Source organism: Podarcis tiliguerta (genome assembly GCF_965153285.1).
Source record: "Podarcis tiliguerta genome assembly, chromosome: 11".
In the NCBI taxonomy this organism is placed as follows: Eukaryota; Metazoa; Chordata; class Lepidosauria; order Squamata; family Lacertidae; genus Podarcis; species Podarcis tiliguerta.
The window spans coordinates 22,586,258-22,598,894 of record NC_139544.1 but is presented as its reverse complement, the minus strand read 5'-3'; the positions used below and the strand labels follow the sequence as shown (position 1 = coordinate 22,598,894).

The window sequence follows — 12,637 nt, the reverse complement described above, 5'->3', positions numbered from 1 at the left end:
GTGTCCCGAATTCTTTGTACAGCACACTTGCCAAGTTCAAAGTTTGGTATACACAACAAGAACTAATAAGCAAAGCACACAACATATTGTTAAGCAATACTACAAAGAACCCCAAGGCCAATGTACAATATATCATTAAGGGATTTAAAATTATGCAACAAGTGAGATTATGATTGTATCTGTGGCTCAAAAAAGTGTGGTTATGGCTCTAAACAGATGTATTTGCCAGTATTCTTATGTTCAGCAGGCAAATTTTTTGACATTGCTTTGAAAAAAATCCATTGAGTAAAACTGGGTGGTGGAATTGATCAAAATTTAGTTTACCCTATTTTGGGGGCTGCATGGTTTCTCTTCCTTCTTTGCCTCTGCAGAGTAGACAGTGCTAACAAAGATAATAAAGGAATTTTATAAAATAAAAATTGAGGAAAGCTTGGAGTAGATGGGTTGGGTCTAAGGATTGGAGCCATTTCCCCCCTGACTTCAGTGGGTTAGCTTAAATGCACTGATGAAGATGATCAACTTTCAAAGTCTCCTTTTTAGAAACACAATGTTTGTAAGTCTCTAATGATAGATTGCTTTATTAAGATGGCGTTTCTATGTTTTTGAGCCGGGGCTTAGATCTGTTGCTTCTGAAGCTGTTTCAGTCTCTTCCGTATTGAATTTGGCATTTCAGGGTAGCATGGCATTGTATTTCATTGGGTTTCTCTGCACTATTTTTTACTTAACGCTGTTATATTTATCTTTAAGACACTGAGTTATTGAAGTATTTGTGAGCAATCAATCTGGTCACCTCATGTTAACTCGAATAACAGAAGCTTACTGGATTGAATATACAGTGAATTATTTTTACTGTGTGGCGAATTATTGGCAGTTTGGGTATCATTGCCAGGTTTGCAAAGCTTACCAGGCCCACAGGTATGGGAGGTAGCTTGTGTCATAAGACCATTTATAGCTGCAAAACGTGTTACGGTTGGCTGTCATCCAACAGTCTTCCAAAGGCCTTCCAACTGCAATTTCAGATTATGGAATGGGAAATTATTAAAGTACTCATTCTGTCAGCTGATACGATGGAATGACAGTTTTTTGGCTCATTATGGGTCCTTCTAAATGGCCACACTAAATAACAGACCTAGGGAGACATGGCCTAAATGACATAGATACCACACATGGACTTCCGTATTACATCAGTAGACTTGTCAAAAAAAGTACAGGCCCAAAGAGCATACCTGGAGCTAATTACTGGTGGAAATGGGATGCAGGTGGCGCTGTGGTCTAAACCACTGAGCCTCTTGGGCTTGCTGATCAGAAGTTCAGCAGTTCGAATCCCTGCGACAGGGTGAGCTCCCGTTGCTCTGTCCCAGCTCCTGCCAACCTAGCAGTTCGAAAGCACACCAGTGCAAGTAGATAAATAGGTACCGCTGTGGTGGGAAGGTAAACGGCATTTCTGTGCACTCTGGTTTGCATCATGGTGTTCTGTTGCACCAGAAGCGGTTTAGTCATGCTGGCCACATGACCCAGAAAGCAGTCTGTGAACAAACGCCGGCTTCCTCGGCCTGAAAGCAAGATGAGCGCCGCAACCCCATAGTCGCCTTTGACTGGACTTAACCATCCAGGGGTCCTTTACCTTTACCATGTTTTACTGGTGTAAATAAAAATTCTCTGAAATGTTGTTCTTGTTAGAGAAAAGGCATGTCATGTAATGGGCATGAATGAGATACGAATGAGAAAGGACAGAGTATTCCTTTTATCTTTATCTTGCCTATTTTAATTCTAGATTTGGGATCTAATACGGATATTCTCTGCCACATGATGCCTTTTTATAGCTATGATATTCCTCACACTTGCGGACCAGACCCTAAAATTTGCTGCCAATTTGATTTTAAGCGCCTTCCTGGAGGAAGAGTCAGTTGTCCCTGGAGAGTCCCTCCTGAAGCCATTCATTCTGGAAACATTCATCACAGGTAAGTGCACAGTGCTGCCCATTAATTTCATGGCCAGTCATATCTTGAGCAATGTCAACCATCTAAATTCAAAGTAGGTAGGATGTGGAAATTAAATAAATTTAATATGCATAAAAGTTGGCTTTGTCAAGAGGTATGGGTGATCTTACTGACCCTGCAGGTGGCTTGTCTCATATTTTCAGACAGCGACGATGGCCCTGAATGAATCCCTTGGGATGAAGTCTCACTTTGTGCAGGGAGCTGCACCTTGTCTTTGAACAATCATTAATGTGGAATAGGCTTTACAATAGAGTCGTACCTTGGAAGTCGAACGGAATACGTTCCAGAAGACTATTCGACTTCCAAAACATTCAGAAACCAAAGCACAGCTTCTGATTTGCTGCAGGAAGCAGCAGAAGCTCCGTCGGATGTTAGGGTTCCAATGCACGTTTGCAAACCGCAACACTCACTTCTGGGTTTGCAGCATTCGGGAGCTGTCAGGGGTTCAGGAGCAGAGTCACAGGAGAGGGAGGAAATGGAGAGCGAGGGGGAGGAGTCCGAAGGAAATGTCAGCGAGGACAGCAGTCCGAGGTCTCTGAGTCTCTCCAGTGACTCGGAAGATTCACAGAAAGGGGCCCCCATAGTCAGGGCAAGGGGAGTGCCCAGGGGGGCACCTCGGGAAGAAGGGGCCAGAGGGGACTCAGAGAGTAGCAGCTGGAAATCCGGACCAGCGTCCCCCCCAGAGCGCAGAAGGGGGGAGGAGTCCCAGGCATCGGGATCAGGTGGCGCGCGGGCAGCGGGAGAACGTGAGGCAGGAGTGACCACACCCTCGTCAGGGAGCGAGGAAACGGTCATCAGGAAAGTTAAACGCGCGCGCCAAGTTCAAATGTACAGGAGGGCGGCAAGGTGGGCAGCCCGGGTAGGGAGCCAGGTCCTAAAGCCCGCCGAAGAGAGGGGGAGGAGTCAGAGGGGTCAACGTCTGCGTCAGAAGAGTCCAGGAGGGAGGAGACCCCGGGGGGTAGTAGGACCCAGAGGAAGAGAGAGAGAAGGAAGAGGTGGAGTAAGATTAGAGTCTTAAACTGGTGCGCAGGGGGTGGAGACTCAGACGGAGCTTCGCCGGTCTAGACTCCAGACGTAGAGCTGGGACGCTGAGGCTTGGAAATGGAAACTATTCTTCAATAAAGACTTTGATACTTTACTACCGGCTAGCGTTGGTCCTTGGTGAGCTGGGACCAGGAGCCAGCTCTGACAGTAAGCTCCGTCTCCTAAAAAAGTTTTGGCACCAAGAACCTCGCCACGTGAGTCGGCGCAGCGAGGGAAGAAGAGGGGTGCTTCCAGAGCTCACAAAACTCAGGCAAGATGACTACGGAAGAGCAACTAGCAGCCCTGCAAGAAGCTGTGACACAACTCAGCACCGAGGTACTTGCATCCAGGAAAAGAGAGGAGGAAATGGTTAACGCCTGCCGGGATCTCCAAGTCAGGTTGGACGTGCTTTCTAAACAGGGGCAACCGGGACCCAAAGCAGAGGGCATTGGCTTGGGGAGAAGGGGAGGCAGCCTTGTATCTCATTTCGACGGGAGTTTACAGCAGTACCCCAACTTCAGAGCAGACCTGCTGTTTGCGCTGGATCTGCTTGACAAAGACTTTAGAGATGAGAGAGAGAAAGTGGGGTTTATCTTGTCCCATTTGCATGGGGAGGCCAAAACGTGGCTGAGGAATTTATGGAGAGATAATGATCCGGCGCTCCAAGATGCGAAGGCTTTCATTAAAGCAATGGATTCGTGTTTTTTATCAAAGATAGACATCGATATTGCCAGGAGGGACATACATGGACTTAAACAAGGCAAAGCCAGCGTGAGGCAGTACCATGCACGCTTTTTCGGACTAGTTCATGCACTGGGATGGGAAAAAGATTCTGCGCCAGTGAGAGACCTCTTTTGGGAGGGCTTGAATGCAGATGTAAAAGCGGAGATTGGAAGGGGGGAGAGACCAAGGAGCACCCAGCAAGTAGTCCAGAGGGCTCTGGAAATCGGGGTGCATCTGAAGGAACGTCCTTGCAACAGAGAAGAAGGACGTTGGGGAAGGGCACCAGCCAGAGCACCTCCCTTCTCTCCCAAAGAAGCAGCGCGTGCGCACTCCACACCCTCGCAGGGAGGGGGAGAAGAACCGATGGAGATCGGAGGTGCCAGGGCTCAGTCAGCTACCAGAGCCCTAACACCGGGAGCAGTCAAAACGAAGCCTCCTAGAGGGAACAGGAAGTGCTACATCTGCGACAGTGCTCAGCACATGGCGAAAGAGTGTCCCCTGAGGCTCCACAAGCACACTGCAGCCTCGGCAACAGTCACAGAAGCAACTCAACTGAGAACACAGCAACAGTTAAACGACGGAGTCTGGCTGGAGGAAGAGGCACTGGGGTCCAGCCAGACAAGTCAATGAAGCAATCCCCAGCACTTTTGCAACCCACAGACCCCCTCCCACCCAAACCAGTGGTGCAGCTTACAGCGTCTCTCCAACTGCCCAATGGACGCACTCTGGAGGTGCCGATCACCATTGACTCCGGCAGTAACGCCGACTTTATAGGACTGGAATTCATTCAGCAGCACAATATACCACTGCTACCAGCCACACTGCCCCTGAAAGTTGTCACGGTGGATGGCAGAGACTTGTTAGGGGGGCAGGTGGTGCAACAAACGCAGCCAATGGTGATGCGGATTGGAAATCACCAAGAAGTCATCAGCTTCAATGTCACCCACCTGTCGGACACGCCGGTAGTCTTGGGCATGAGTTGGCTGCACAGGCACAGCCCAGCATTGGCGTGGTACCAGCGCCAACTGACCTTCGGCTCCTCCTATTGCGCGGAACATTGCATCCTTCCTAGCCCGGAAGAAGGAGGGGACGACCCGCAGCTACAATTAGGCACGCTGCAAGCAGTGCCGCGCAAGTATGCAGCGTTTTTGGAGGTTTTCTGCGAGAAGGAAGCAGACAAGCTGCCTCCCCACAGGCCCTATGACTGCAAGATTGACCTCCTGCCAGGGGCGACGCTGCCAGCCGGGAAACTGTATTCCATGTCTGAAGACGAGCTGCAGGAGCTCAAGGAGTTCATAGACCTCAACTTGAAGCGCGGTTTCATCCGGGAGTCGAAAGCAGCGGGGGGCAGTCCTGTATTCTTTGTGAAGAAAAAGGACACGCCCCAAAAGAGGCTTGTAGTGGATTTCAGGCTCTTAAATTCCAAGACCAAGCCCACGGCCTTTCCCATGCCCAAAATAGATGACCTGCTTGCAACGGTGAGGAAAGGACGCGTTTTTACAAAATTGGATCTGCGAGGGGCGTACAACCTGATTCGCATACGGGAGGGAGACGAGTGGAAGACTGCCATGTTCACGCCCCTGGGCACATATGAATACAGAGTTATGCCCTTCGGTTTACAAAATGGCGCTCACTGTTTTCAAGCCTTCATGCATCACGTCCTGGCGGGTCTCCTCTACAAGAAATGCGTCTGCTTCTTGGACGACATCCTGATATTCTCAGAATCTGAGGAGACCCACGAGGGAGATGTCAAGGAGGTTCTGCAGAGACTGCAGGAGCATCGGCTGTACGCCAAGCTGGAGAAGTGCCAGTTCGACAAGAAGGAGGTGGATTTCCTGGGCTACAAGCTGTCGGACAAGGGGCTCGCCATGGACAGCGCCAAGGTTCGCGCAGTGTTGGACTGGAAGAGCCCGCGCAATCGGAAGGAGGTCCAGCGGTTTGTGGGGTTCGCCAACTTTTACCGCAAGTTCATCAAGGGGTTCGCGATGCAGACAGCGGCCATTACCGACACGCTCAGCTCCAAGAAGAAGAAGTTCATCTGGACGGAGCAAGCGGAGCAGTCCTTCCAGAACCTTAAACGTCTCTTCTCGTCCGAAGGGCAGCTACTGCATGTGAATCCCAGCAAACCGATGAGGGTTGAAACGGACGCCTCAGACAGAGCCGTGGGCGCCGTACTGTTGCAGAAGGACCCGCATGGGGACTGGAGACCGTGTGCCTTCTACTCTAGGAAGCTCAGCAAGTCGGAGCAGAACTACACCATCTGGGACAGGGAGTTGCTGGCCATTCATGCAGCATTCAAGGCGTGGCGGCACTTCCTCATCGGGGCCAAACACACAGTGCAGGTTCGCACGGATCATAAGAACCTGGAGTACTGGCGCACGGCAAGGTTCCTGAACCAGCGGCACATCAGATGGGCGGAGTTCTTTGCGGATTTCGACTTCAGGATAGAATACATCCCAGGCGACAACAACATCATGGCAGATGCACTGTCCAGAAAGCCGCAATACCTCGAAGAGGCGGCACCAGCAGCGGCCAAGCACATTTTCGCTCCGAAAGCGTGGGCGTGCGCTTCAGCAACCGTGGACCTGGAGGCGGTCCGTCGAGCACTGCAGGAGGACCCCTTCGCACAAGCCAAGATGGAGGAGGTGCGCAAGGGCACGGTGAAGGACGACGAGTTCCAAGTACGGGACGGATTGCTCATCCGCAGAGGAGCACTCTATGTACCGGGAGACGACCTCCATGCGAAAGTACTGCAGCAGTTGCACGACGCACCCACCGCCGGGCACTTTGGCAAGGAGAAGACGGCAGAACTAGTTGCCAGAGATTTTTGGTGGCCCAAGATGCGGGGGGAAGTCGCGGAGTACGTCTCGAGGTGCGACACCTGCCAAAGGGCCAAGTCAGTGCACAAACCTCCGGCGGGACTGCTCGAACCGCTGCAGACCCCGAGCGAACCGTGGGAGAGGGTGGCCCTGGACTTTGTCACGGATTTACCCAGCTCAAGGGGTAAAACGGCAGTGCTAGTGGTGGTGGACATGTTCACTAAAATGGCCCACTTCATTCCATGCGCGAAGGTGGCCACGGCAGAACAGACCGCCAAACTGTTCATAGACCACGTCTTCAGGGTGCACGGTCTGCCAAGGTCTATCTTGTCCGACAGGGGGCGCCAGTTCATTTCGAACTTCTGGCAGAAGCTGATGGGTTTCCTGAACGTCAAGATCAACCTAGCGTCGGCGAGACACCCGCAGACCAACGGCCAAGCGGAGCGCGTCAGCGCCATCATGCAGCAGTACCTGAGATGCTATGCAAATCAGCAGCCGACAACATGGGTGGACTACCTGCCGCTCGCTGAGTTCGCCTACAACAACACGAAGCACGTGTCCACGGGGGTGACACCGTTCTTCGCCAACAACGGGAGGCATCCCAGAACCTTCCCGGGATTAGAGAGACTGGGGGAGGGGGAGCCACAGGCAGCGGAAGTCTTGGCGGCAGAATTGCAGGAGGTTCACGAACAGCTTAGGAGGCAGTTAGAGCTTGCAAAGCACGCATACAAACTGCAGGCTGACAAGCACAGAAGGGTTGGGGAGGACATACAGGTGGGAGACTGGGTGTGGTTAGCGGCCCACGCAGTGCCGACCAGATCACTAGCTAAGAAGAAACTCGGACATAAGCAGCTAGGACCTTACCAAGTTGAGGCACAGATCAATCCGGTGGCTTTCCGGTTGACACTTCCGGAGGGATCCAGAATGCACCCAGTATTCCATAGGTAGGTGCTCACGCCCTACAAAGCACCTCACCGATTTCAGGCGCAGGACACGGCACCAGACCCGTATGGGGAGACCCCCCCAAGGAGGGAGTCGCCAAGAAGGGAGCCCATCAACCAGGTCACAGAGATTTTAGACTCGAGATGGGGGGAAGAGGGAGTAGAATATTTTCTCGCCAGTGAAGGTACCCCGGCCAGCGCCAACCGTTGGGTGCCGGACTATGCCCTGAACGAGCCTCTGCTCAAGGAGGAGTTTCATGCCTTGTTCCCACACAGGCCCATGCCAGCCGAGTATTTTGACGACTGGCTTTTCACACCCACGCTTTCAACCAGCACATTCCAGGGGTTCACCTCGGACGAGGAACCGGCAATAGAAACACGTTCCCCGGAGGGCTCGCCCTCGGGGTTTGCCTCAGACCGCTCGTTTTGGTGGGACGATCGAGGAGAGGAGCGGTGGAGCAGGAGGTGGCTGGGGGGTCCTTGGCAGGCAACGGACCCAGAGGGGACCGAGGGTGAGATGGACATGGACGTGCTGGGGGAGGACGTTGGGTTCGAGCATGGCGGCACGGAGATGGAAGCAGAGGAGATCGAGGTCGGCGAAGACAAGGAGGACGAGCCGGACTTATCCGGATGGATGCACGCCACGGGGGACGAACTGTATCCGCCATTCACCCCCACAACGACGGAGCACCCAGCACCCCCGCCGGAGGAGGGGGAGGGGGGAAGGGGGGGCTTCGAGGGGGGGATGGATGTCAGGGGTTCAGGAGCAGAGTCACAGGAGAGGGAGGAAATGGAGAGCGAGGGGGAGGAGTCCGAAGGAAATGTCAGCGAGGACAGCAGTCCGAGGTCTCTGAGTCTCTCCAGTGACTCGGAAGATTCACAGAAAGGGGCCCCCATAGTCAGGGCAAGGGGAGTGCCCAGGGGGGCACCTCGGGAAGAAGGGGCCAGAGGGGACTCAGAGAGTAGCAGCTGGAAATCCGGACCAGCGTCCCCCCCAGAGCGCAGAAGGGGGGAGGAGTCCCAGGCATCAGGATCAGGTGGCGCGCGGGCAGCGGGAGAACGTGAGGCAGGAGTGACCACACCCTCGTCAGGGAGCGAGGAAACGGTCATCAGGAAAGTTAAACGCGCGCGCGCGCCAAGTTCAAATGTACAGGAGGGCGGCAAGGTGGGCAGCCCGGGTAGGGAGCCAGGTCCTAAAGCCCGCCGAAGAGAGGGGGAGGAGTCAGAGGGGTCAACGTCTGCGTCAGAAGAGTCCAGGAGGGAGGAGACCCCGGGGGGTAGTAGGACCCAGAGGAAGAGAGAGAAAAGGAAGAGGTGGAGTAAGATTAGAGTCTTAAACTGGTGCGCAGGGGGCGGAGACTCAGACGGAGCTTCGCCGGTCTAGACTCCAGACGTAGAGCTGGGACGCTGAGGCTTGGAAATGGAAACTATTCTTCAATAAAGACTTTGATACTTTACTACCGGCTAGCGTTGGTCCTTGGTGAGCTGGGACCAGGAGCCAGCTCTGACAGGAGCCAAAACTGGTTTGCAAGGCGTTCAGGATACAAGGTACAACTGTACAGTGGTACCTCAGTCTACGAACAGCCCTGTTTACGAATTATTCAGTTTACGAACTCCGCAAAACCGGAAGGAGTGTCCCGGTTTGCAAACTTTACCTCGGTCTAAGGATGGAAGCCGAAGGGTGGAAGGGCACCGGCAGTGGGAGGCCGCATTAGGGAAAGTGCGCCTTGGTTTAATAACGCTTTGGTTTAAGAACGGACTTCCGGAACGGATTAAGTTTGTAAACCAAGGTACCACTCTATTGCTTTTGATGTCCTTTGATCCTCATTGTTTTCTACTGAAGTATTTTGTATCTTGTGGCAGTTCTGAAGAATTTGGACATATATACAAAACTAGGAAATGATAATAAACTGAGTTGAGAATTCTTTACTAGCTAAATATTTATAAGGACCATTAATGCCCCACATGACTAATGTCATCAGAGGTCTCTTCCCTCCTCCTATTCTGAAGGGAGACAAGTGATAACAGGAGGGAATGCCCTGCATTGACAACCCCACCCCATCGGTCTTATCTGGCACTCAATTTGATTTCTTTTCCAAGCCGGGTAAATTATCTTTTTGCTTATGCAGAGCTCCCTGTGGGCAAACTAAGCTTGTTTTAACTTTACAGTTTTTACCCTATGTTTTTTACTAAGTGTGTTTTATGATTTTTGCAACTGTCCTGGGATTTTCTTAAACTAAAGCTCTTGGAAGCATTCCTTGAGCAGAATATCCTTTCTGTTGTACAGCAGAAGCTCTCAATTTCTTGAAAGCGTGTTCTCGGTGGATTGGGATGTAGACAGTTTTTATAGTACAGACACCTAAGTCTGCTGTCATCCATCATTGTTTTTAAAAAAGAATCCTTTAAAAAAAGAATGTTGATTTTAGTGGATGTGGGGGGAAATATGTTACAGTGGTACCTCGGGTTAAGAACTTAATTCGTTCTGGAGGTCCGTTCTTAACCTGAAACTGTTCTTAACCTGAGGCACCACTTTAGCTAATGGGGCCTCCTGCTGCCGCCGCGCGATTTCTGTTCTCATCCTGAAGCAAAGTTCTTAACCCGAGGTACTATTTCTGGGTTAGTGGAGTCTGTAACCTGAAGCATCTGTAACCCGAGGTACCACTGTACTTATGGACCGTGAACTGCAAAGATTAGATGTACTTGAGAACAGAGGAAATTACATGGAATTAAATTCCATGTGATTTGCATGGAATTTAAACTATAAAACCTAAATAGGCTGAAAAACAATATTAAATGTTGAAATTTCATTGATAAGTGTTTTGTCGATGCATTGATTCTTTTATAATTAAGTTACTTTTAGAAGCATTGTAAACGGACGTGGGTGGCGCTGTGGGTAAAACCTCAGTGCCTAGGACTTGCTGATCGTATGGTTGGCGGTTCGAATCCCCGCGGCGGGGTGAGCTCCCGTCTTCCGGTCCCAGCTCCTGCCCACCTAGCAGTTCGAAAGCACTCCTAAGTGCAAGTAGATAAATAGGGACCGCTTTACAGCGGGAAGGTAAACGGCGTTTCCGTGTGCTGCGCTGGTGCTGGCTCGCCAGATGCAGCTTCGTCACGCTGGCTACGTGACCCGAAAGTGTCTCTGGGCAGCGCTGGCCCCCGGCCTCTTAAGCGAGATGAGCACGCAACCCTAGAGTCGGACACGACTGGCCCGTACGGGCAGGGGTACCTTTACCTTTACCTTAGAAGCATTGTAGCATTTGTGCTCCTTGTACTGACTGAACACAAATCATCTAAGGCTACAGCCTTATATATACTTTGGAATATTGTCACATTGAACTTGGTGGGACTTTGTTTTCAAGAAGCATGCATAGGACTGGGTTGCACCAGTTTATTTATTTATTTTGAAGAGTTGTGCCCCAACTTGCAATCATTAAAAAAAAAAATAATTAGTCCATTTGCTCTTCCTCCTCACTTCTGCTGTCAGAACTGCAGGTCAGAACTATTGGAATCAAATCAATTTGGCTGCCATAACTCTTTTAGAAAACTTTAATTCACCCCAGTCAGGTGAAATTTTGCAGACTTAGTAAGAATGAGTATTTTTGCAAAATATATGTTCATGTTGGTTTATCCACTTACTCTATCTTTCCCCCTCAAATTATATTTTTTTCTAAGGGCATGGATGATTTTAGATCAGTACAGAAAGAAATCGAAGCTTTTCCGCACCAAAGTTTTGTTGGCTCCACTGGGAGATGATTTCCGCTACACTGAGAGTTCAGAATGGGATCAGCAGTATCAAAATTATCAGAAGCTTTTTGATTACATGAATTCTCACCCAGAGTTCCATGTTAAGGTAAGGTACAGTCCTGCTATAAGTCAGTTGTTAAATGGATTTCATTGCCTTCGCGGTTCATTTAAACTTCAGCTTTGCTTTTTTGCTGGTTGGTTATGCATTCTCAGTGATAGAAAGAACTCTAGAATGAATACAGCTGCAGTAAGCCACCTTGAACACAGATGAATATACTTCATAGTAAGCATATTCCTACACATGTTTTAAGAAAATGTGGGTGATATACAACTAAGTCGTATTCAGGTGACTTTACATGCTTGGTGTTTAAAACGGGGGGCAGGTGTGTGTGTTGGGGGGGGGGAGAGTATTTGGCAGTCCCATCCGCCATGGCACTCAGCATGTTTTGACTATACACAGTTTTGACTTCCGTCGTGAACCCTGGAACGTAACTCCCATGTAATTTGCTGGCTTACTGTATGCATGAACACTGAATGTAATTCTTAGACTCTCTCTATAAATTCTCAAAGATTCACGATTTATGTCTACAGAGAAGGTGGAGTGGGGTGGGGAAAGGTTGAGGGTAGGTTCCATTCCAGAGCTAATGGAAGCAACGTGAGCTTCAGTACTGAAACGGAACAGCAGATGCCTGCCAAAAACGCTGGTCTCCAAGAACAAAATGTGCTTCGACTGAACGCAGTGTAAAGAACTTATATACCATATTTTAATTTGCTTCAGGCTCAGTTTGGGACTTTGTCAGATTATTTTGAGGCTCTCCGTAAAGCTAGTAATTTGGATGAAAAGAACAGTAATTCAGTGTTTCCTGTTCTGAGTGGCGATTTCTTCACATATGCAGACAGAGATAATCATTACTGGAGTGGATATTTTACTTCACGCCCCTTCTACAAACGCCTAGATAGGATTCTAGAGTCATATTTAAGGTAAGTAGGGTCACTGGCTTTTTTGGGCAGGGGATCCCCCTGAGGGTTTTTCCCTTAAGGTTGAGTTAGTTTGCACTACTTCAAATGTGGGGTTACTTCCAGTTGTACTGATCTTGTGCCTGTTTCCCTGAACAATATAGTGTGGGACCAGGAGTGCTGGGTTGTCCTCTAGCTAAAAGGCCAGATTGACCGGCATGATGGGTCTTGCAGCCCTTCTTTTGAAAGGAAGTGCTAGGGTGTTGGAAAGAAAGGTTGGTGCTTCCATTTGCCTGTGAACACTGGTGTTTTGTGTTGGGGGAGTTACACATCTCCTGTTCTTTTCCTCCCATGTTTCAGCAAATGTGTTTGATACGTTTTTAGTTTGGAGTTTTCTAGCATTTCCTGTATTTTGAGTTCTTCTTGGGAA

General features: G+C 50.1%; 1 protein-coding gene across 1 annotated transcript in view; it reads left to right on the top strand.

The window, feature by feature from the left end:
- MAN2A1 (mannosidase alpha class 2A member 1) overlaps nt 1-12,637 on the top strand; it is a 64,672-nt gene that overhangs the window by 23,760 nt on the left and 28,275 nt on the right. The window contains exons 7-9 of the mRNA XM_083403706.1: nt 1,775-1,961; nt 11,179-11,356; nt 12,029-12,231. Of these exons, the coding sequence (XP_083259832.1) occupies nt 1,775-1,961; nt 11,179-11,356; nt 12,029-12,231 (568 nt within the window). The remainder of the gene's footprint in view (nt 1-1,774; nt 1,962-11,178; nt 11,357-12,028; nt 12,232-12,637) is intronic.